This window comes from Cervus canadensis, chromosome 11 (assembly GCF_019320065.1).
Source record: "Cervus canadensis isolate Bull #8, Minnesota chromosome 11, ASM1932006v1, whole genome shotgun sequence".
NCBI lineage: Eukaryota > Metazoa > Chordata > Mammalia > Artiodactyla > Cervidae > Cervus > Cervus canadensis.
This window is the reverse complement of record NC_057396.1, coordinates 4,628,388-4,654,253: the sequence shown is the minus strand read 5'-3', so window position 1 is coordinate 4,654,253 and position 25,866 is coordinate 4,628,388. Positions and strand designations below refer to the sequence as shown.

Here is a 25,866-nt window from a genome sequence, read left to right as displayed (position 1 = left end):
CTTTCCTTCTGATAGAGCTTTGCATTTCTTTCTCCGCAACGGCTCCTTTTTATGCCTTCAAATGTTCCCAGGTATTTCTCAAACTGAAAAATCCTCATTTCACTCTGCTGCCTCTTCCAGTTATTGTCTTAACTCCTTGTTATTCATAAGATTTTCAAATGAATGATTTGAAAATGAATGATCTATACCATCACTCTTTGTGCATGTATGCTAAGTCGCTTCAGTTGTGTCTGACTCTTTGCGACCCTAGGGACTGTAGCGCTCCAGGCTCCTCTGACCATGGGATTCTCCAGGCAAGAATACTGGAGTGGGTTGCCAGGCCATCCTCCAGGGAGTCTTCCTGACCCAGGGATGATCAAACCCTCATCTCTTATGCCTCTTGCACTGGCAGGGGGTTCTTTACTACTAGTGCCACCTGGGAAGCCCGCCATTACCCTTTGCCTTTTCATTCCTTAGGATCTAGGTTCATTCCTTCTTGTTGTTTAGTCGCTAAGTTGTGTCTGACTCTTTTCGACTCCATGGACTGTAGCCTTCCAGGTTTCTCTGTCCATGGGATTTCCTCAGGCCAAAATAATGGAGTGGGTTTCCATTTCCTTCTCCAAGGGATCCTTCCCATGCAGGGATCGAACCCACATCTCCTGCATTAGCAGGCGGGTTCTTTACCACTGAGCCACCAGGGAAGCCCCAACTGTGCTGCTAAAACTATAGTCCTTCATCATCCTGGACTGAAGTCCTGTTCTTCAGTTTTCAACCTGGTGACCTCAGCAGCATTGTCCACTACTGATCACTTAAAAAAAAAGACAATCCTCTTTTCCCTGATTTATCTGGGGTTCCATTATAGCCATTCTGTCTCTGATGTCAAGTAGACCTAGGTTAAAACTCTAGCTGGGAAAAAGAGTGTGGATTAAAGGAGCAGATACCTATAAAATGTTTAGGATAACATTGCACATCATAAAGGATCATGAAATGTCAGATTTTATAATTAATAATATTATAAGAGTTTATCTAAAATTGACTTTTTCTTGATGCATCTAAATCTTTTTGATTTTCTTATCTAAGTGAGTGATGCTGCTACTTTTGACTCTCCTTTTCCATTGTTCTCATCAGATCAGTGTCAAGGTCCTGCTGGTGACTTTTTCAAGATGCCTCTTACATTCGTCCTTCTCTTCAGTCCCTACATGAGTGACCCTGAAACATATTTTTCTTTCCATTACTATATATGGTACATAACATCTTTCAGAATGTGACAATTAGTCAATCAGTCAGGGATTTACAGATGTTTTAAAATAAAGAACTCTAATTTGAGAATAAAACAGCACATGCAGAAGCCTAGCAGACATTTTTGGGGACCTAGATACTTAAGAACCTCCTCCTCCCTGTGGCTCTTCACCCAACCTGCAGGCCCAGGGCCCAGGGACAGAGGAGCCACCCCAAAGTGCTTTTCTCACTCATGCAAATGCATTCCAGTCAGAAGGCATTCATTCATTCAAGTCAAAATCCAGCATTCTCTTCACAGTTCCACTGCACAGCTACGAGGTTTTCTAGGTGAGTGATAGGAGACTCTGCTCTGGGTGTCAGCAGACTCCAAAATGAAGGATTTGGACATGATCAACTTTATGCCTATTCTACATGTGAAATGCTATTATTCTTCTGAGATCTGAAGCTGATAGACATATTCTTGATCTTATCATTAAAACTGCATCATGTAAAACCCAGAATAATAGAAGGCATACAAATATCATTTGGGTATGACTGTTGTTCCAGTCATTTCAAGGAAATCTGAGATAACCTTAATATTTTGTAATTTATTATAAAAAGTAAATCTGTGTGAATTACATATGTGTTTGTGTGTAGCTGAAGTTTCTCTTCAAACAGAACATTTGAATGTACCCATATCCATTTATACACTGTGGAGAATATGTAGCAGTCTCACAGTGACTTTAAAAGGCACTGCATTCCATCATGCTTTGGAAACAAACTGTGCGGTTATTACCTCCACAGCCTGAAATGTCTCATCAACAGATTATTGTTAGTGATGGGGAATTCCAGGCTGGCGGGTGGGAGAGAACAGGCTGGGAATGCTTTCATATGGCCCCCAGGTTGCCATGATGGCTGTGGCTGAAAGAATTCTTTGTTCTTTGTCCAGGTTTAGCAAGCCCTTGGGGACTTTTGGTGACGATAGGGGATCAGCGCCATGCGAGTCCAGCTCTGCACGGCACCTACGAGGCAGCAGGGCAGGGTGCTCAGGAGCACAGCCTCTGGCACAGGACTGTGGGTGTGGGCCCCAGCTTAAAACATGACCAGCCCTGTGAGTGTGAACAAGTTGTCCGTCTTTTCTATGTCTAATTCATACCTTACAGGGCTGTGTAAGGAGTTGATAACAAAATGCTTAGCACCGAGTACTGAACACATTGAAGTCACGACAAATATCAGGCAACACCTGATTTTGCAAAGGAGGAAGAGAAGTTCAAGGTCCCATGGTGGGTTAGTGGCAGCTCCAGTGCTGGAAGGGTACCACTCTTGGCTCCCCGTCCTCCTTCTAGCTCTTCCTAGTTCTTTGGAATTACCTGCCCTTACCATAATAGCTCCTCAGATCCTGAGCGGAAGAAGATGAGAAGGTGATGGCTGAGCAGGAAAAAGTTAATCAGCCATCTTTCTTCCCTGCTTACTCCCTTCTAAATGCCCCTTATATCTATGCTTCTCTTTCTATTCTCTTACCACCGTCAGTATTTACATTTCATTTACATTTGGTATTTCATCAAAGGATATATTATCTCCCATTAGTTGTTAGCAATTGTTGAATGCTCATAGTGTGATAAATAGAAGTTTAAAAAGTGTTTCTTTTAGTTTTTAAAGAAAATATGATTGTGTGAAAGGGCTGTCTTTGACTTCACTGTCCCTTTGCCTCTGTCACAACCACTGATAATACCAAAAGAAGAAGCTACTTGTTGCACTGGGGCACACCCACTCATCAGGATGGCACAGAGTCTGACGAGTTCATTCCCTCAGATGGAGCCGACGTTACCTTGCACGGTGTCTGGGGCTCTCCTGCTCTGCACCTTGCCTATCACTCCTGGCTCAATGCCTACTGATTCCACTTTGGTTTACTTTTTGCTAATAAATAATAAAAACAAAGTAAATAATCAGCAAGTCTTAGGGAAAAAAATCAATCGAAACAGGTAACAATTAAAAATACCTCTGGTTGTTTCCAAGCCTTAATCTATTGTACATAGTTTTTGTTCCCCTTCCTAAATATAGTAACTGCCTTTTATTAAGCCCTCACAAGTTTGACACACGACTTGCCCAGTGTCACCTGATCAGTAGGAAGCATAACCAGAATTCGAACCAACTTAGCCTAAGGCTAAAGCCTAGATTTCTGGGTTTTCCTCTTACTTGCTTTGAAAAGTAGATGCCCATCCATTGTTGAAGATTTAGTTCAGCTGTTTCTAACTTTTTAAAAAGTGGAAACAATCCAGATGTTCATTAGTTTGGGACAGGTTAAGTAAGTAGGGATAAGTAAATAAGTAAAGATCTGTACACTGGGATAATATACACATATATTAAATAAAGATGAAAATTAAAGTTCACTGACATGGAAAAAATGAGAGATAATTGAGTGAAAAAGTTTGCAAATCAGCACATCCAGCACATTACAAAGTCTTACTTTTGTGGATATCCCTGTCTCCCTCCCATATTTATGATAAATCTCTACTCAGAGAAAAAGTCTGGAAGGATATTCAATAACATGTTTAACAATATGATTACTCTGTTATGGACTGAATGTCTGTGTCCTCCCATAATTCATCATAACCCCCAGTGTGATGGGACCAGTAGGAGGTGATTAGGGCTTGATAAGGTCATGAGGGTGAGGCTGAGGGAATTAGTGTGTTTTTAAAGAAAGAGACACCAGACCCCTTTCTCTGTCTGACTAAATACACCCACAGCACACAGAGAGATGGCAGTGCTCTTTGGATCTTTCTTTCCTTCATTTTGAGGTGTGCAAAAGCCAGGGGACTGTTGATCTGTCTTTACAGCCCCAGTTACTGTGACGGGGTTAGCACCCTACATGAGTTCAACACACACTTTTCCAATGAAGAAAAAGAATAAGTCATGTCACACATGCTTATGCCTGAGCTACCTCTGCCTATTCTGATGTGGTTGAGTTCTGTCCCCAGTAAAGGTAGGAGTGGGGGTGGGAGTTGGGAGGTTTCTTTTTGTCCAAGGAGAGAAGTGATTACAGAGGAACTGGTAGCCATGTTCCCAGAGACAGCACCATGGGAGGGGAATAGGAACAATGCAACTTTAATTCATGAGCTTTCCAACAAATCTTCACGCTTAACCTTAGTCACTGTCCGCTTCTACTCATGGGGCTTCCAGCTGTGGCTGGAGAATCCCTCCAGCTTGGCCTTGTCTACCATGGCCCTCAGCCTCATTCAAGCACAATGGCTGGAGCTTTTATTAATTTGTTTTTACCAGTGATAGAAAAGAATAAAACTATCCAAAACACTGACATCTGTTCAGGTGTTATTACCCACACCAACTATTCTCGTGAAGCAGATTGCTCTCTCCTCTACTTCAAGCCATTTAGGCCTAGTAATAGTTATCATTGATATTAGTCAACCATACTTAGCATTCTTCCATGTCTGCACACATACATTTTAAAAATCCATATTATTTATATTCTCTGGGTCTATTCTTCATAGCTATAAACAAGACACCTTTCAAATGGGCAGCTTATTTAAAGCTTTATTCTTTATTTCAACCTCACTTACTATCAGAAGCCTACAGCTCATAGATAGGCCTTCCCTTAAAGGATTTTTCTCCAAAGATTGAATTATCAAAATTGCTAACACATTGTGTACTAATGCCTGCACCTGATTAATAAGAGTCACTGCCACTTTCTTAGCAGCTGCCCAAAGTATTCAAATTATTTTTCTTCATGTGTCTAGGGGAACCTCGTTTTTTGACTCTAATTTTGATAAATGAAAATAATCCTCTCCTAATTGATTCTATTAAACATCTTTTAATCAGAAGCGTTTTCCAACAAGATTACTCCAACAACTATTGATATATAACTCTGCCCTACTACTTAAAATGAGCAGCTTTGCAGTAACTCTCTCAGGTTTTATTCCAGTACTTGAATTTAACTTTATAACGCAAAACCTAAAAATTAATTCCCCTTAATGTGTTAGTTGCTCAGTCGTATTTGACTCTTTGGGACCCCCTAGACAGTAGACCACCAGGCTTCTTTGTCCATGGGATTCTCCAAGCAAGAAAACTGGAGTGGGTTGCCAGTCCCTTCTCCAGGGGATCTTCCTGACCCAGGGATCAAATCCAGATTGCCTGCATTGTAGGTTTCTTTACTAACTGAGTCCCCAGGGAAACACCTGTATGAATTTTCCAACCTCTTCAGATTTTTCCAGTTATCAGTCACTGCCTATCACCATCCATCCACCTTTCAGCAAGCCAAAAGTCAGCATCATTATTATTACACTTAATTTGGCTAGAAAAATGTATTATCAAAGTCTACTTCCTATCTTCAAAAACTTCCACATTAATTTCAAAACAAACAGTTTTAATTTTCTCCTTTTCCCTTATTACACTAATATTAAACTTACATCTACTTAATTTCCATGATTATCTCCATAATAACAAAAATACTAAAAAATAAAGATCAGCTGTGCTCACTTCGGCAGCACATAACTAAAGATCAACCACCAACCACCACTAGTCATAGCTATATCTGCAGCTACTCCTATAGTATCTTCACTAAAAATCCAGCATCTCCAGTATCATAAATTACTCAGTCTCCAATGCCATTAAAGTCAAACACCAATGCCATCACATTGTTTTTTATAACTCACAGAACTACTGAAACTTCAATTAATAAGCCCAAAAGAAACATTCCTAAAATGACAATAATAGAAACTCAAACCTCAGGGTATTCTTCTAGTAGCTATAGCTGTAGTAAAACAAGAAGTCACCAATATTCCCTCTCCTTCTGTGCTTTCTGACAGCTGGCAGTTGAAAAGTCAAGAGGCCTGCCATATGACCCAGTAATACCACTTCTGGGCATACACACCGAGGAAACCAGATCTGAAAGAGACACGTGCACCCCAATGTTCATCGCAGCACTGTTTATAATAGCCAGGACATGGAAGCAACCTAGATGCCCATCAGCAGATGAATGGATAAGGAAGCTGTGGTACATATACACCATGGAATATTACTCAGCCGTTAAAAAGAATTCATTTGAATCAGTTCTAATGAGATAGATGAAACTGGAGCCCATTATACAGAGTGAAGTAAGCCAGAAAGATAAAGACCAATACAGCATACTAACACATATATATGGAATTTAGAAAGATGGTAATGATAACCCTATATGCACAACAGAAAAAGAGACACAGATGTACAGAACAGACTTTTGGACTCTGTGGGAGAAGGCGAGGGTGGGATGTTTCGAGAGAACAGCATCGAAACATGTATATTATCTATGGTGAAACAGGTCACCAGCCCAGGTTGGATGCATGAGACAAGTGCTCGGGCCTGGTGCACTGGGAAGACCCAGAGGGATCGGGTAGAGAGGGAGGTGGGAGGGGGATTGGGATGGGGAATACATGTAAATCCATGGCTGATTCATGTCAATGTATGACAAAACCCACTACAATATTGTAAAGTAATTAGCCTCCAACTAATAAAAAAAAAAAAAAAGTCAAGAGGCCTTGAGAAACAGGGGTTTAGGAAGAATACTAAGTTTAGAACTCTCCACCCATCTATCTATGCACCTGATTATCCATCCGTGAATCCATCCACCCATGCAACAACCTATCTGTCCATCTTTCCACCTACCCAACCCTCTTTAACAAATATTTACTGAGAATATACTATGGGCTCTCAGTAGGGATACAGAGGTGAATAAAGTAGAAATCAGATAAATCTGGGCTGATGTCATAACTCAGTCACTTAATACAACTGTGTTACCTTGTAAAATTTTGTGTTCTCTTGAGCTTCTGTCCTCATCTGTAAATTTGGGATTCTAACACTGCTTCACAGTGAAAAGGATTAGAAGAAATACTGGACTTATACAGAAAACAGCCCAGTGGCAAGAGCATCGTAGGTACCCCACAAACAGTAGTTTCAGCGATTCTGTGTCTCCCCAAAGACTCCTGCCTCCCATCCGACTGTCACACAGGACAGCACTTCAGCATGATCGTCACCCACGGCAGCAACAAGGTCGTCTCCAACAACGTGTGCCTGGGCACGCGGCTGAAGCCTGGTGAGAGCTGGGGGCACGTGTCAGGCTTACCGGTCCCTGAAGAGCAGGAGCTCCTTCCCCAGCATCGTCACAGCATCGAAGGATAAGTTGGAGTCACAGAGGTCGGGGATGGACGGATTATGAGGGGGCCCATGGGGCGCGGTGGGCTTCCCTGGGAATGCTCTCCGAGGTCCTAGGGTTCAAAGTGACTTGGTCAAAATGGTACCAGGAATGCAGTCTGTACACTTCTGCTCCAGGGACCCACTTCCATTGTATATTACAAGGTCAATGACATGAGGACCTGGGTTTGAATCCTGGCTTCATTAGTTGCTCACTCCTATGATGGTGGTTCAGTCGCTAAGTCGCGTCTGACTGTGGCAACCCCATGGACTGTAGCCTGCTAGGCTCCTTGGTCCATGGGATTCTCCAGGCAAGAGTACTGGAGTGGGTTGCCATTTCATTCTCCAGGGGATCTTCCCAACCCAGGAATCGAACCCAGGTCACCTGCATTGCAGGCAGATTCTTTACCAACTGAGCTACGAGGGAGGACTCGTGTGATTCAGACGAATAATTCAATCTCTCTAAGCCTCCGTTTCCTCATAGTAAAATGGGGGAAGGCAATAAAGGTACCGACGCGACTGGAGTGACTTAGCAGTAGCAGCAGTAATAAAGGTACCGACCTCAGAAGGTTTCTGTGAGAATTAAATAATGCCTGAAAAGCACTTAGTGGAGTGTTTGACATATAACAAAAGTTCAAAAAAATGACTATTATTTTATTATTAAGCAAATTTCTTTGATAGCCATGGGTGTTTCAAATTAGGAATCTATTTTGAAAATTTCCTCTGTGTTTTTTGTTTGTTTGTTATTAAGTACTCTTGTTTTCAATAAGATTATATCTTTCTTGTGTGTTTTCTTCTTATTTTTGAACAGCTTCTGGGTATCTTGCCCTGTGTATAAGCCTTTTCTTACGTGTCCAGGAGAGGCTGAGCAAATTCTTGGGGCCCTGAAGTACCATGGAGGTGTCTACCATTTAATGGCATCTTCTGGTAGATCCTCTTGGAAGAAGTACCATGGAGGTGTTTACCATTTAAAGGCACCTTCTGGTAGATCCTCTCGGAACACAGGACCTGGCCCTTGGGGGAAATGCTGTTGAGTTTTCCTGAGACAGTCCTCAGGAACAGTCTGCCAACTACAGAGGAGTGAGCTGGGGCTGCCTAAGTCACTGCTCCTGGGAGGTCCCTCTGCTGAATCGAGTCTTGTTACCATAGCTGGGTATCAGGGAAGGAGTGAGGCCAGGGGGTGAGGTGGGTAAGACCCGGGTGGAGAAAGGTCAGCAATAGGATGAAGATCAGAGGTTGGGGTGAGGCTTTGGGAAAAGATCAGAAAGTGGAAACTGGTCAGATCAGAAACACACTGCCATTTTTTGAACACTTACTAATCCTCCCAGCACTCTGCTGAAGCTCAGGGTGGTAAGGTGGTTAGCAGTAGGTGAGGCTTGTGCTTCTCGGTGATATAAAACCATGTTTCTGTACTTTGTTCACTTCCAGAAAAACAGCCTTGTCAAAACATAAACTTCATCTCTTGGCTGAGGAACAGTGGCTGTCAGAATGGCGGTGATGCTCCAGGGCACAAAGACCCATAAAGGGTAGGCACAGATCTGGAGTGGGTTCTTCTTGGGGTCACAGGAGAAGAGCATGATTACCCACTCCGGTATTCTCAATTGGAGAATTCCGTGGACAGAGGCCACAGTCCATGGGGTCACAAAGAGTCGGACATAACTTAGTGACTGAGCACGCATTCCTTGATGGCCACAGGAAGGGTTTTACACTGGAGCCCTAGCTTATTATATGGAGAGATACGCAGTTTTTTTTTCCTGTCACGCAAGAGAGAAGCAGCACTGGCATAGACTCCCCTCTGAAGGGATACAGCTGGCTGAACGCTTCTTGGGATGAAATTTGTCTTTTATGTGCCTCAGGTGAAATCTGACTGCAGCTGTGTGTACCTACGTCTACAACAGATGGACTGGCCAGATGCGGGAAGGCAGGAGGAGCTGGATTCTGTAGCCCCTTCTCTAGGCTGAGAGGAAGAGCAGGAGTGCCTACAAGTAAAGGCTGAATGAGCAGGTTCTGAGGCTTACAGGAAAGGCAGCGTCCTAGATTCTTCAGCTTTTTACCCATCAAACAAACAAAATGTCAAGGTCTAGTGATGTTTCAAGATTTCTTCTCATGGATTAATGGACTTGTCTTTATGTTTATGAAAGTGGGATATAAAGTTCCTAATAATCCTATATCACCTTTAAAAGAATGGTAACATTTCAGATAATTTTGGATATTTTGGGATAGTTACTGTCTTTGAGCCTCAGCTTTCTCAACTATAAAAGGCACAAAACATTTTACATCCCTCAGGCTGGTGATGAGGATGGTATGTGATGACTCATATGAACATGATTTGTAAACTGCAGATCAGCTATATGACTCAATGGTACAGTTATTGCCATCGTTATTACTATTTTTAGGAAGATAAGGTCCATTCTCTTCTCCAGAGGATCTTCCTGATCCAGGGCTCAAACCTGGATCTCCCACAGATTCTTTATTGTCTGAGCCACCAGGGAAGCCCTGAGATAAGGTCACTTATTTGCAAATGAATAAACACTATATATATGAACTGTAAAAAAAATCCATCCTCTTCCAATATCTAACCCCTGATCAACACTCAAAATACACACAAATGATTGTATTTTCTATGGCCATTGAGGGACCAATATGCTCGGAGGAAAGATGTAAAATTTAAATATTCATCTTACAAAAAAAAGCAATACTCATATATGGTAAGTAAGTTCTTCCTAAGAGGGGATAGCTTAGGGTTTCTAAGCTATTCTTAGGTTCTAGAAACCTAAGGGTTTCTAGCTTAATCTTCACCTATGCAGGTTAATGTCTGGCAGAGTACACTTTGCTGTGAGACCAAATGCCTGTCACTTTCAGGGTCTGTAGTCAAAGAAGTGCATCAATTGTACCGTACAGTGCCTGGATCCCCTTCACGTCATCCTTGGGGAGATGGAACCCATAGGGATTCTGATACTTATAAGTTGGGTACATCAGTGCTGATGGGTCTGTGGAATGGGCCAGGCCCAGTGCATGGCCAAACTCATGAGCAGCAACGGTGAATAAATTGAAACCTAGATGATGTGAGAGAGGAAAAGACAGCATCAACACAGAGTTTTATTTTCACTATTTCCTGTCTTCACAGGAGAATTTATGCCAAATCAGTTTGTTCATTTTCTTTTCAGAACTGGGTTATGATAATGTTGGTAGGGTGTTCTGGCACTTAGCTTTGCTGACTTTAGCCTAGTTCGTCTCCCCTTGGCTAGGAGGGGCTTCGGTTAGGGGACGATGGAAATGTAAATCCATTCATTTTGTTCATGGTCAATGGTGCTCCGTAAAGAAGGACTTTAGCACTAACAGTGGCAGTAACACCTAGATTTAGTCCATGCATGCTTCACTGGTTCCCTGTCTGCTCTCTTTTATCCACCCATGTTTCACACTGGAGGTTTCCAGATGACATGCATGATGTTCTAGAAATTTTAACCCAGCCCATGGCACTTCTCAGTAAAGTACTAATTCTTCTCAGGTCATTTCTGAATGTGACCTATTTCCAAGTACAAGTAAGAAACAAAAAATACTACATAGTTGAAGAAAAATACTGCTGTGTGTTGAGTAGGGGGTTGCTGTTTCTCGAGATTATACCCTGTGAACCAGAGATCAGACAAATCTACAGCACAATTGAGGATGGATCTTTTCCCTTATGGTGTTCCCTTTTGGATTTTTGGCTTACTTGTTTTTCCTAGCCAGCCTCCCTAGTTAAAGGGTGGCTTGGGACGTTGAACCTCAAGGTTTCATGATGGAGGCCCAGAAGAAGGTACAATATTTTCCAGGTTATGGTGAATTGTGCATATATACCATTCGTTCCCATAGTCCACTTCTCAGCATTGTCGAAATGTGTATCTCCTCCCAGGCCTTCTCCAGGTGCAAATGCATGGGCTAGAGTCCCTCGAGGCCCATCGAATGGATAGGAATCCCCGTGATCTAGACATATGGGGAGAAATGCCAACAGGATTTAGTCTTTCTAGCAAATTTTGAGGGGTACATAACATCACAGGGAATGGACAACTTTTTGAGGAGCACTGACATTTCTCATACAAATAGATTTACTTTTCAATATTCATTTTTTTAATAAGAGAAATCTCACATGCCAATGAGTGATCTATTAAAATAGTAAAAGCGATATTTTGTATTTTAAAGATAGTAAGCATTACAAATTTTTAAAAATGTTCTTTTGTTATTGTATTTGTTGCACTATTAATTGGCACAAGGCCTACTGTAGACTATGACCATGCTGCAGATCACAAAAGGAGAAAGGCAGATGGTTATTCAGCCACCATCTTGTCCACTCACTGGACTGTGAGCATGTTGGCCAAGTGCTTTCAACGTATTATTTAGGGGGTGGCAGTGAGGGGGGAACAAATTAGGAGTTTAGGATTAACGTATACACATTACTATGTATAAAATAGGTAACTGAGAATGAACTACTGCATAGCACAGAAAACTATACTCAACATTTTTGAGTATAGTTTAGTAATAATAACCTATAAGGGAAAAAAATCTGAAAAAGAATATATATATAAAAAACTGAATTACTTGCTGTACAACTGAAACTAACACAACTTATATATACTTATATATAAAGTATATGTAAAAAAATTGCTAACAAAAAACAAAACAAAAATATGATCTGGCTGAGACAATGATAGTAAATTGGACGAGCGTGTGCTTTCTGCTTGTACAGCCCAATGTAATTTAAGGATGTGTCAAAAAAAGAAAGAAAATTTCTCTGTAATCTTGTTATAAATTTTGCATAAAACTCTTGAAAGCAACAGAAGTATTTATAAAATTACAGCTTTTAAAGCTTAATAGGCTTTTGTTTTAGTGTCTATTTTACTTAAAAGTTCATTACAAAATAATAAAAAAGGAGGAAGGATAAAATGAGGGATATTATAGAATACATTTCACAGATTTTCAGAATTTTGGTGAGAATACCTTGCTTTATTTAAAACCAACAAATCAAAGTTCTGGTGTACCCTTCCCCAAGTTTCAGGGCAGTGTTGTTTAATCAGTACATGCCCTGAGGTCCTGGTTAAACGGCAGCAGAGTGCCCAGTCCGCTTGTTTTAGGGAACAGAGCACCAGCTTGGAAGATCAAGACAGAGCCAGATGTTAACTCCATCATCCCCAAAGCTGCCCCAAGCCACACCGCCCTGCCACTTCCCTGGGGGTAGCTTTGACCCTGCGGGAGGGGTGAGACCCACCATGGGCCAGGTCACCCCAAGGCCACCTCTCAAGGGCTCCAGCTCAGGACTTGTTTGATCCTCTCTCCCAGCTTCTACGCATGTCTCTCCCCAGGGACATCAGATTAAAATTAGGATAAAGACTTTAAAGAGGACACTTAGAAAGGTTATCTGTGGAGGGAAAGAGGCAGGGATACTCACCTTGACTCTGAGAAAGCTGAGAGGGAAAGGACTTACACGGCCTTTCCTTCATTTACTACTAGACCTGTTTCTCTGAAACAGGGGCGAGTGAGGGATGGAGTGTGCAGGCTGGTGGCAGGCCTGGCAACTCCACCAACAGGCGTCTGAAGCGAGGGCCAGACAGCAGTGACAGCCGCCCTCCTAACCGCCGCTGCCCGGGAAAGCTTCAGGAGCTCTGTGGGATTGACCCTCAGAGAGGATTCAGAGGGGGCAGATCCTCAGCTAACATGAAGGGGAGCGATGGACACCATCATGGGGATGGGGTGAGGGCAGAGGGTCTCCCAGCCATCAAGAAGCTAAACCTGACAGAACTTGTCCCTGACGGGGCAATGCCACGGCGAAAATGGATTATGCCGAGGCTGTTCTGTAGCTCAGTCATGTGGACAACTCCCCGGCTCTATGTTCTGACTAGATAAAGGCCGTGACTTTGCCATGATCTCGGCCTCTGCCCTTCACAGCTCTGAGAAGGAGCGTGCTGCTCACATGGATTAAACATTGTATGAGGAAAAGTATTGAAATATTTTTCCTCTGGACTAATCGACAAAATCCAGGAAGTACCACAGTACCTCCGGTTTCAAAAGAGATCATAATGTCTGCTTCGCCCGCATTGACTCTGACAAAGTTCAGAGGGACGGCGCTGCTCCAGGCCCGCAGGGCCATCTCCATGGCTCTGTCCACTTCCGCAGGGGTCATGGAAGGGGTGTACTTGGATATTCTGTCAATACAGAAGCAACACATTTTCCTTTTAACAAGTGCTCCCAAGTGAAGAAAGTGAGAATTACGTCAAGTTCATATTGAAAATAAAAATAGTGAAACATAAATCTACAATTTAGAGATTTTTCTAAAAAATAATGATTATTTTGCTTTCATATTTATTACCTTACTGAAACATGCTAACATAAGAAAAATGAAGGGGTGAAAAAAAAATTTGAGATTTCTGACGCTGAAACAGTTTGACTTTTGTTGTTATTATACATCACTAATTGGAAAGAATAATACCTGTGTAACTTATGAGTAGCTAGAAGTCCATTTTTCCTAAAGTGGTTTTAATTGAGAAGGGATCTTTTTCCCCTAAAGGGACCAAAATGTTTCAATTGTAAAAAGTAAAGACAAAGGGTTTTGAGGTTTTGCAAATTCTTATTCAAAGACAAGAAGGTTTTCCCCAGGGCCAAGGGGGAATGTTTTTTCTTAAAATAATGTACATCTTAAAGAGGAAGTGGTGGCTTGTCACAAGGATGCTTACTTAGGCTGAAAAAAGCTCAAGTCTTTCTTTCATCAAGGCACAGAAGGATAGAGCATTTTGGATACAGTGGGTAGAGACCGTTGGTGTTTTTCTAGGACGTGCCACTCTGGCACACAGGGGCTGGGGATTCTAAGCTGCCATAAAGGAAGGGCGAAAGAAAGGAACTGCAACCTGGGACCTTGGGCTCAGGTTCAATAGTGGGTGCAGAGTTAGAAGCAAATTCTGTAAATGCCCACCTTGAGAGCCAGACTCACAGTCTACTTCTCCAGGTTCTAGCCCTGGCCCTTGCCCATATTAGGTGCTTAACAAACACTTGCTAAATGGATGAACTAATGAATAAAAGCTAGCGTTTTTTAGGGCCTACTCAGTTGTTCTCAAAGTTTAGGACCTGTGATAACAATTCAGAAAACTTGTTAAACACACAAGCGTGATCAAGAAATCTGCATTTTAACAAGTGTCCCATGCTATTCTGATGCAGGTGGTGCAGTCTCAGCCAGAAATCAACAGTGGTTGTCTCGGAGGCCCCAGAGGAGGGGACCATGTCCCACAGAGAGGAAGGGAAATAGCTAAACCCAGCAACTGAGAGGGAAGGAATAAGATCTCTCACTCCAGGAACTGGGTCCAAGAGGAGGGAGCTAGAGTGTCCAGAATGGGAACCGGGACTCTTAAAGGGACCAGTTAGTGTTTTCCGAATTTGCCACTCCCACTGCATAACATGAATCTGTGATTTGTCGTGGCTATGTATAGTCAGCATCTCTCATATTGTAGATAAGTTATCCATCCCCACATAGTGGCCTGTGTGTGTTGGGCTGGAGAAAACAGGCATGGAGAAGGGATGCACCAGAAAGGAAGAGCACATGGACAGAGGTCCTCACCCAGAGGGTCTAGAGACCGATACAGCAGCAGTGATGACAGCCGACGTTCTGGGAACACACGCTAAGGGCTGGACCCGGTTCCGGGCACTTTTCAAGGTGGTACACCCGCTAACCCTCACAGCCGCCTTCAGAGATGATAGTATCACCCTATGTTTCATGACTAGTCAGGAACTGAGCCCACTTCTTTATGCCTCCAAAGTTTATGCACATAAGCACTAGGGTATATTTTATCTATTTCAGTCCTCTGCATGCTAAGTCACTTCAGTTGTGTCCGACTCTGTGTGACCCCATGGACTGTAGCCCACCAGGCGCCTCTGTCCATGGGATTCTCCAGGCAAGAATACTGGAGTGGGTTGCCATGCCCTCCTCCAGGGGATCTTCCCGACTTAGGGATTGAACCCCCATCTCTTACGTCTACCTGCTTTGTCTGGAGGCTTCTTTAGCACTGCCACCACCTGGGAAGCCCTTTCAGTCCTCTGCGTGTGTGTTAGTTGTTCAGTTCTGTCCGACTCTTTGTAACCCGACGAACTATAGCCCGCCAGGCTCCTCTGTCCATGGAAATCTCCAGGCAAGAACACTGGAGTGGATTGCCGTTCCCTTCCTCCAAAGGATCTTCCTGACCCAGGGATTGAATCCTGGTCTCCTGCATCGCAGGCAGATTCTTTACCGTTTGAGCTACAGGGAAGTCCTTTCAGTCCTCTGGGCTATGTTAAAAGAAGTTATTCTGAGATCCAGTAGCTACACAGAGTGCTAAGGGAGCCTCTAGTTCCTTTTTTTTGGAGAAGGGGAGTGGAGGAGAAGGAGAATTGTTCAGGAGGAAGTGGATGGTCAGTGTGGGTGTGTTGAGGGGTTTTGGGAAGTGCCCAAAGAATATTACCACAAGAACACTATACTTCAAATCCCAAGTTAGCTTGATCTATCCCCTAGTCTTTGCTGTGTGTAATCACAGACTATGGCTTCCCAGGTGGCGCTAGTGGTCAAGAACACACCAGCCAATGCAGGAGACAAAAGAGAACTGGGTTTGATCCCTGGGTCGAGAGGATCCCCCGGAGAAGGGTGTGGCAACCAGTATTCTCACTTGGAGAATCCCATGGATAGAGGAACCTGACGGGCTACAGTCCATAGGGTTGCAAGGAGTCGGACACAACTGAAGTGATTTAGCACAAACGTAAGCACAAACTACGTGCTCAGAAATGTTTAGGAAATGTTTACACAGTTTAGGAAATGTTTAGGAAAGTGTACACAGTTTAGGAAAACTTCCTATGACACAGTTTAGGAGATGATGGGAAAGACTTCATGAGTTTATATAAAAATTTCCTTTCTTACCTCGTAATCTCGTGGGTGTTCAGTTTCTTTTAGGTGTTTTTTTTTCCCCCCAAGAAAGATCTTTGAGGCATTCTTACACTGAAGCAGAGACTAAAGCTGTATCTAGAGTGCCACCTTATGGACGCAAAGGCTCATAGCAGCTAACAAGTGGCCTAGAGGAATCATCTGATCTCTGCTTGGGTTTGGGCCCTCAGCTGTCACAAGGAGTCACCGGAGTGCTGGGACAGTTTAACAGCTCGTTCTGTAGCTATTCCCTCCCCTCGCAGGGTTTGCTGATTACAGTATTGGAAACACTCTTCAGCAACCAACCTGCCACCAGCGAACGTCAAGTTGGGAAGAGATGAGCTTCCATCACACAGTTAAGAGCTGTTAACTCACCTCCTGAACATCGATAACAGTAAAATGCACCGTAATAATTAGGAAGCACCACGGCTGGTCTATCGGAGGTGGACCGAGCGGGGAAGGAAGCCAGCACTGGGCCGGCAAATGGATGCGGACTGCGGGCTGCGGGGCTGGAGCGCAGGCCTGAGACATCAGAGCACAGAGCGGGGGTCGGTTCGGGCTGGGTGAGTCCCCTTGGGTGATGCACAGTCCTTGTTCCCCCTGGGGCAGGACGAAACCGGAGGATGGCCCCGGGGGCTGGGCTCACGTGTGGGAGCGGCGGAGGATGAGGCGGAAACGGGGGAGCCGGGGCCTCGGGGCGGCCAGCTCCCGCGTGGCCTTCGGGTCAGGCGCGGATGTCACGGGCCATCCCTGGGAGACCTGATAGCTCCTCCACATGCTGCCGCAGCTCTCTGCTTGGACTTGTGGTTTCCCATCTCTCACCTGCAGCTGCGGCTATTTGCTTGTATTTCTCCCCAAAAGGCGAGGGAAAATGATGTACTTACCTTTTATCTCCAAAACTGAATGCCTATGGCAGACATTTAATAAATTGCAAATAAATTATTTCTGGAATTAATAATAAATTTCTTACTTCTAATTTAGAAGATTGTTTTAAGAAAACTGGTTGGTACCATCAGGTTATTAATCTTAGACAAGATTCTTTTACTTTGTGGAAAAATGTGTTGTCTCTAAACTGGTAAAATTGTCATACCTAAAATGGCCACTCATTACGACAATCTTGAGGTCATGTTTTCTTGTGAATTCTCCATTGTCTAAAGAGTAGACCAAAAAAGTTATTCTCTCTTATGGTTTGGGCGAGTCATGATTTTTATACACATCAGAAGGAAGATATTTTTAAAAGAAAAGAAGGAGAGGGAGGCTATTTCTCTGTGAATTTGGAAAGACTCGATCTCATTACCTGTATGTCAAAGTATTTTTTTTCCATTTGGGTTCACCTGGGAAGAGGCGATAGTCGGCCACATCGGGAACTCCGCAGCGAGGCCTCTTGATCACGTCCATGGTAGCTCGGTCTAACTTCCCGGTGACTCGGAGGCCGAAGAACGCCTGCAGCTCCTTAATCTTTTTAACCGTGGAATTGCCTCCTCTTGCAACCATCTCCCCAATCTGGGGCCCTCCTTTTTTTGTGTAATACTTGTCAAGGTACGCCTGAAACGGAGAGGCAGGCTGACGTCTACAGCACAAGCTCTGAGCAACACTCATGCTCAGGTAAGACAGAACAGTATTCTTGTTATGCTAAAGGCAGTGTGCACAGCATTTGCAACTTTTGAAAAATATTAGATATATTTGCATAGATAAAGCTTAGATATATAAGTCCAAGTTATTAACAACAATTATCTTTGGGAGGTGGGATTTTAGATTTTTTATTTGCATGCATTTCGTGGTTTTTCTACAATGAACTGCTATTTTAAGAGAAAAAAAATTAGAAAGAAAATAATGTGAACATTATCCCCACAGCCCATTTATTTGTATTGAAGTCTTTACCAGTTTGCAAAATAAAACTATCCTATTTCTCTGTAAGCAGCTATTAGAGTCGCCTTTTCATTATACACTGTGCAAGATTAGTATGTTCTTAACTCTGTGAGGCCTCATAATGCGATCTCTCATATTATGTGAAAGTAATAGGTGTCAATCTGTTTTCTGGCTGAGACGTTTAAATAATTCAGGTGTGTTCAATACGTGGGGTGTTTTTCAAGGGGCAGGTTTTCTAGGACTGACTGTTTGTCCCTTGAAGCAAATATTAAAAAATTAGTCATAAATATAATGTTTTCATTTGCATTTAAAGGCTTACAACCCCTAACATATCACTCAAAACACTCTGTATGACTTCTCGGGTGACGTGAAGAACATAGTCATGCCAAAGCAGGTTTAGTGGCTGCCGCTGTCCTAGGAATTTCACCCACCGAACTCGTTTCAGGAAAACAGAAGGCAGCTAAAGATTTATACCTGCATTTTATTAAACATAAATGTTTATATTTATATGCAATAGGGTGTTGAATATAAATAATATTATTTGTATATCATATGAACTATATTCAGAAACCATGTGCTTTATTATATTCTATATAAACTATGTGCATTGTTCATTTCTGTTAAATATATTTATGTATAAATAATAAAATTTTGGAAGTAATCTTAATATCTAACAATAGGGAATGTGTTAGATACATTATTATATATTGATATGAAGTAATACTAGACCTCTGCTCACATCACATTTTTGAAAAATATTTAGTGGCATGTATAATGATTCAATAGAATGGCAATACACTGAGAAAAGCAGAAGTGAAACCTTTATACAGATTATAATCACAATTTCATACATAAACCAAGTCATATAATGTATATGTATTATGTTCATGTTTATTATATCTGTATGTTAATATATCAATAATAATGTTAGCCTGTATATTAACATTTAAAGCTAACACACTAGTCAATGTATTGGTAATTAGCACATATATAATTTATTAATATAGTGAACATAAGTAACATAAATAATGGAAGGAAATATATCTGAATATTAATCTTGCTTATCTCTGGGTTGTAAAATTACGGGTGACAATTTGTCTTTATCCTTTCCTGTATCCCAAAGATTTGGTATCAACATAAGCTGTAATTGTTAAGCAAAAAGTGAAAAGGAGTAAGACTCACTTGTTTAGATAAGGTGCTGTGAGTCCTTACTGTGTCCTTACTGTGGACTCAACCAGCCCTTAGTCTTTGGCCTGCTTGTAGGCTGACCTCACTTCCCTGGTGGTTGTTCTTTGTAAAATCTTAGTGAGATGAGAACCCAAGAGGAGAAAAAGGGTGAGGGAGCCCTGAAACACAGGGGAGGTGCCCTGAAACAGAGGTGTGACTATTTGCTTTCATTTCCCTGTCTCATTAAGCTATCTGATACACGCATTTATGTTTCTGATTCTTCTGGCAAGATGACGGTGATTCTCTGAGCTGTTCTGTTTGCTCAAGCGGATGCTGCAGTCATACAACGCTCATAGTCTGAATTACAGACTTCAGAGGTGAGCTCTGTGTGGAGCTCTGTGCTCCATATGTTCTGTGGCTGTTTAAATTTCAAATATTTTGTTTCCTGTTAGGTTACATGTTACAGTTACACTCTAAACTCTAATTTTGATTTCACAAAATATGGTCCCATAAGAAGATGCTTTGGCCACCTGCTGCAAAGAACTGACTCATTTGAAAGGACCTTGATGCTGGGAAAGATTGAAAGTAGGAGAAGGGGCTGACAGAGGATGAGATGGTTGGATGGCATCACTGACTCAATGGACATGGGTTTGAGTAAACTCCGGGAATTGGTGATGAACAGGGAGGCCTGGCGTGCTGCAGTCCATGGGGTCTCGAAGAGTCAGACACGACTGAGTGACTGAACTGAACTGAAGAAGATGCTTAATATGCATTAAGTGAAAAGAGATTTATCACTATTATTATTATAGTACAAGCCAAGTTTGTAAATAGAAATGTGTGCACATGAATGCACACAGATATACAGTGATAAACTAGGATGAGGTGAGGAAGTGGGGGGGGGGTTGCCAAAAACACAGCGATCCAGAAAAATAATATCAAATGCAATATGTTTGGAAAAAACTTAAGGCAAAAAAAATTCACGGTGGAAAAAAAATTAAAATTTTAAATAAGGATAGGATCCAGCCTTCAGCAGTCCTTTGTCCTAGTCCCAGCCCCAAGTCATAGAAAGTATTTCAAAAAATATAAACTAAGGGATTAACAGTTCTTATATGTTGGTGATGGAATAAAGAATAATACTTTTAAAATCATATATGTTTTATATATATGTTTTCTATGAACCTATAAAATTCTTACAATAAATTGGTTCTTCTTCAAAATGCACATAAGAGGCTAAGCCTGCAGCTCAGAAGTTTAAGGCCAGTGATAGTAAATAGGATGCAAACCATCTTCAGTGAAGTAAAGGTAGAATCAGTAACGATTGCTGCAGGGATCGGGTGAGCTGCTCCCCACTGGGTGCTCCCGCGGGACACGGCTCTTACAGGATGGAGCACTGGCCGCCGTGCACACGGTCCATGGCCTTCTCCTCACTCCCACTCGGGGGTCTCACAGTCCTCCCTGCTGGGCGTGATGATGCCTTCACAGCTATGGCCATGGCCTGACCCAATTCCAGACACAGGGTGGATGTTCGGTTACCATTTGAGCTCTTATTCTTTAGGCAGAATATAGCAAATGTGCTTCTTTGAAGAATTATCAGATGTTCTGTGGTACAGAGAGGCCAATATTTTCTATGCACTTTATTGCTAAAATTACCAACAAGGTTTTAGCATGCTTTCCAGAGTCAAAATGTTCAGTTAGGCACAAAGGTGCACACCTAGAACTGTGCATTCTGTTCTAACACTTGTGTGCTGTTGGCTCAGCTCTTGGTTGTGGGATCAGCTGGGCCAAGGGTCTCAGGCCTCCCCAGAACTGTCCTACGTGCCTCCACCTCCTCATCCTCACTGGGAAAACCACAGGAGCCTGTCGCTGGTGTTTGGGTGATCCTCTTTCCAGAGATAAGAATAGCAGAGGCCTGGAGAGCAGGCCCAGAAGCTCGTATCCTGCCCAGCTCTTAGTAAGTGTGCCTTCCGAGTGTCCCTCCTGGGAGGAACGAGCTTAAAGCTCAGATTTAAGTGCTCCTCAAGAGAAGATGAACTTCAAGATAAGATTTCTTCAACATTTCTTTCTGTTTTGGCAAAGTCACAGAAATGGAACTGTGTGAATTTTGCCCTGTGTGTTAAATCCTAGGTTCTAAAAAGTGTGGGCAATTCCTGTAATTTCTTTTAGTATCAGTTTTCTCATCTATGAGATGGGGTCGGTGTCTATCCTTCCCACACCAAGGTGAGGATCCAATGAGATGCTCAGTGTGAAAATGCTTTGAAATGTATCAAAAGACCTTAACATGTTCCTACCCTTTTACTCATTAATTCCACTTCTGGAAATCTATCCTGAAAAAGTAATCCTTTAGATTAAGCTGATGTACAAAGATGTTCACAGAAATCTTATTCATGTGGAGATATTCCATGTAGCCAAGAAAATAAATGGGACAAATTATAGCTCACTTATTTTCTGAAATATTTGTCATTATTAAACATGATGTTTATGAACATATAAACATCAAAGTTTTATTATGATATAATAATAAAAAAGGAAGGAACCAAAATTTGAGTATAATGATGATTTAAAAATATATTTATGCACAGAAAGTAAAAGGGTAGTAAAGGCCCCTGAATTTAACAATTTGTATTTGGAAGATTTTTTATTTTTATTTTTTTCAATTTTAAGTTCATAATAATGTGATATTAAAAGCTTCTATTATTTTAAGGACAACTTAACAGCCTGTATTAAATGTCGTATTGATATTGCTATTTAAAAACAAACAAACAATAGGCTAAAACTCTGGACGATGAGACTAATTATTTCATTTTCCAAGCCTTTGTGATAATTAGCCAATAAGAATTGAAAAGATACAAGTGAGCATGAAATGAATCAAGTAAAAATCTGTTTATCTTTTCAAGAACAGACTCTCCTGTTCCTGGGTGGAGGAAGTGAATAGCACTTGGAAACACTTCCTGCCTGGAGTTCCCAGGCACGGGAAACCGTTTGCTATCTCTTGGTGAGCGACCAAGAGAAAAGCAAGCAGGGTGGAGGTGCTTAGCCCGGCCTAAGCTCCCAGTCCCCGCTGTGTGCTGGCCTGACTCTGGACTCGGTGGTGTCCTCCTGCCATCTGGCCTGCTGCCCCAGGCTGCTGCGCTCGCTCTTTCCTCTGCCTGGACAGTTCTGTCTCCAGATCTTCACACGACCGAGAAGTTCAGGTCCACATCGTTCTTTACAGAGTTCAGGTTCACTGCAAATGTCCCTTCCTCAGAGAAGCCTTCCTGGACTACTCAGGTGAGAATGCCCCCCTCCCCCTCCAGGGCCCTAGTAACTCTCTATCATCCTGGTAAATTTATTTTTTAACATCACATGGACACTTATCGATTGCCTGGTTTGTCTCCTCCCAGCCCTTCCCACTCCTCCGTCACCCCCATGTCAGTGCTGGAAGAACGGAACTTTACCTGTTTTGTTCACTGATGTTTCTCCAGTGCTTAGAACATGCCTTGGCACATAGCATATAGTAAGTGAAAGGGTGAAAGTGAAAGTTGCTCAGTCATATCCGACTGTTTGAGACCCCATGGACTATATAGTCCATGAAATTCTTCAGGCCAGAATACTGGAGTGGATACTCTTTCCCTTCTCAATGGGGTCTTCCCAACCCAGGGATCAAACCCAGGTCTCCCACATTGCAGGGGGATTCTCTACCAGCTTAGCCATTGGGGAAGCCCAAGAAAACTGGAGTGGGTAGCCTATCCCTTCTCCAGTGGATCTTCCCGACCCAGGAATCGAACTGGGGTCTCCTGCATTGCAGGTGGATTCTTTTACCAACTGAGCTATTAGGGAAGCCATTCAATAAATAATTGCTAAATGAATAAACCTAAGCTGTTTTATGAAATAAGGTCTATTTTCATGTTGTTTCAGTTGTTGTATTGTTGCCTGAGTTGTTAGCTATTTCTTTAAACTGTAAGGTGGGACAGTAATTCTTTCTAGTCATTGGGATGCACTTGGGAGGTTTGCCTAGATCATACCAGCCTGCTGAAGAGTGATACCCTTTCCTGCCCGGAGCTGATGCCTAGGGCCACTGCAGGCAGGAGAAGGCCTGTTTGCCAGGTGTCAACAAGTTTCCTTGCTCTTTGGTCGAAGGTCTTCCCAAGTATGCCGTGAGGGAGACTGCAGGGGGCTGACTTGCTTTGGAGAGGAAGGATAAGGGGTCACTCTGAAAGTGACAGTGTCGGTCGCTCACTCATGTCTGACTCTTTGCGACCCCATGGACGGTAGCCCGCCAGGCTGCTCTGTCCAAGGGATCTCCCAGGCAAGAATACTGGAGTGGGTTGCCATTCCCTTCTCTGGGGGATCTTCCTGACCCAGGGATCAAACCCAGGTCTCCCACATTGCAGGCAGCTTCTTTACCATCTGAGTCACCAGGGAAGCCCCAGGGAGTCACTAGAGATCCCTAACATTCCAAGGACACCTAATTCTTTCCCAATACCCTTAGCAAGGATAGATTTATTTCAAGGTTGGCTGGCCTTATTCCTGCATAGACCACTATGGGATCAGTTAACTGTTTTCTGAAAGTCCAATAATATTTTCTGTTTCACCATGTGATTTCCACCATTGTGGTACAAATGCAGTAGATGATTTGTAAATAAACAAGGGTGGCTTGTTTGGGCCTGATGACCATAGCTTGTCTGAACCTGGACAAAACCATGATTTTTCAGCCACCAGATCAGTTCTAATCTCAGCATGACACTCCTTCTGGAGACCCCAAAGACTAGTGTCTGAATCAGAGTGGCATGAAACTGGATAAGTGACAATTACATGTCAGGAGAAGGGAGGCAAAGTCTGGTGGCAAAATACGATTGGAAATAGACCCAGTTAGTATTCTGAGATATGTTATTTAGAATTTAGTTCATCTGAAAGTGGTTTCAAGTCAAAGAACGTTCAACTCAACAGGTCTGTACTCGGCATCCACTGTGCTGTTTATATGGAGGGCTGATATTCAAACGTTGAATGACCGGTGGGCGGGGGACTGATCAGTTAGAAAGGAAGAGTGGCGTGAGCCATCAGGAGGGACACGCTGTGTATACAGATCAGCTCTGCGAAGCAGCCCACGAGTGTAGCCTGGCAGGTAGGAAAGCAGTCCCCAGCAGGGCTGCGATCACAAGTGTGCTGTCTTTATGACAGATACACAAAACAGAGGTCCTGGTGCAAAAAAGTCTCACTAAACACCTTTCACTAACGTTGGAGATTCCTCCATTGAAGATTTATTTCTTTAGGCTAAAGTTTGCCACCTCTCTTTAAATGTAAAAAAAACAAAAGCAAAAAATCCCTCCCCCCCGCCCTCCCCCCCCAAAATACCCCAAAACAATTGGAAGCAAATATACATTGAATCACTTGGAGTCACTCTTAGTCTTTGAAGGAATTCTGATATGCTGAATGAATTATTTGTATTAGATCCTTGCCAACAGTCAGTTGGGAGAGATTTTAAAAGAGAAAGGTACAGAAAGTGTAAGTAAATAAGGGACTTTGGGAATATGATTTAGAGAGGAAAGACCTTGGCATGAGAAGTGGGTTGGGATCCAAGAAAAATTCGGTTCACTCCAAATTTTGATCAAATTTGCCCTGAGTATAAGAGCTGTTTTTCTGAAAAGTGAACACAGGAAATCTTTCTGTTGTGACTGTTAGGAATCTTAGCGCTAAATTTGCAATCCACCTCTACTATGCAAATCTTACACTTTGTTTTTTATTTTTCTTCCCTTAGTTTTCCTTCTATGTTGTTTCTCAAACACTTCTTTTGTCTTTCTGTAATGCCTGTATTTTTGCAAGCCCCCTCAAATTCTGTGTGCAGCAAAATACCTGGATAGATATTCATTCATTTATTTAGGCAATCTTGCAACACAGACACTCAGCGTATACTAGACACCAGTCTTAGCTGTACAGGGAATCGTATCCATCAGACTTCAGTGGACTTAGAAGATGATTTCAAAACCATAACAGATTTTCATGCTTTTCTTATTATTATCCCCTTTAGATTTTCTGGGGCTGGAGGGGGAAGAGGGAATTGTGCAAAGATTCACAAACCTGTGCAAGGTGGTAGTTGTTCCTTGAGGTCCTGGGGGAGGCCGCGAGCAGGGAGGGGGCTGCGGTGGAAAACTTCAGAGCGGTGACGAGGAGGACAGCAAGGCCAGATGCAGGGAGCATCTTCATCTCCTCTTGGTGGATCGGTAATTATAGCAACCCCGGGGGACGCGAGACAGTGCATGTTTGCACTTCAACCTTGAGCTGCTTTTATAGAGTCAAACAGGTCTGGGCCCTCAGAGTAAGGATGATTCATGTCTCAAAAGGTAATTATACAGCTCCTTTCTCCCCTGATGATGGGGTAACACAGTAGGACACAGGAGTCAGGGAAAGCTTCATTCTTTGCCATTTATCAAGTGGCAATAGGAGGAAAAACAGTCACTTTTAATGCAGTTTGTCACTATTAATAATTCCACGAATTGCAGTAAACATGATTAATCTGAACCCATCTCAGTTGAAACCTTTGATAAGTCTCAGTTTGGGGCCTTGTCCAT

General features: G+C 42.7%; 1 protein-coding gene across 1 annotated transcript in view; it reads right to left on the bottom strand.

Annotated features, from left to right (window-relative positions):
• MMP20 (matrix metallopeptidase 20) overlaps nt 1-25,507 on the bottom strand; it is a 57,900-nt gene extending 32,393 nt beyond the window's left edge. The window contains exons 1-6 of the mRNA XM_043482237.1: nt 25,376-25,507; nt 17,583-17,830; nt 13,405-13,553; nt 11,215-11,340; nt 10,272-10,433; nt 7,310-7,451 (exon numbers count right to left, since the gene is read on the bottom strand). Of these exons, the coding sequence (XP_043338172.1) occupies nt 7,310-7,451; nt 10,272-10,433; nt 11,215-11,340; nt 13,405-13,553; nt 17,583-17,830; nt 25,376-25,501 (953 nt within the window). The 5' untranslated portion in view covers nt 25,502-25,507. The remainder of the gene's footprint in view (nt 1-7,309; nt 7,452-10,271; nt 10,434-11,214; nt 11,341-13,404; nt 13,554-17,582; nt 17,831-25,375) is intronic.
• Between the last annotated feature and the right edge of the window lie 359 nt (nt 25,508-25,866).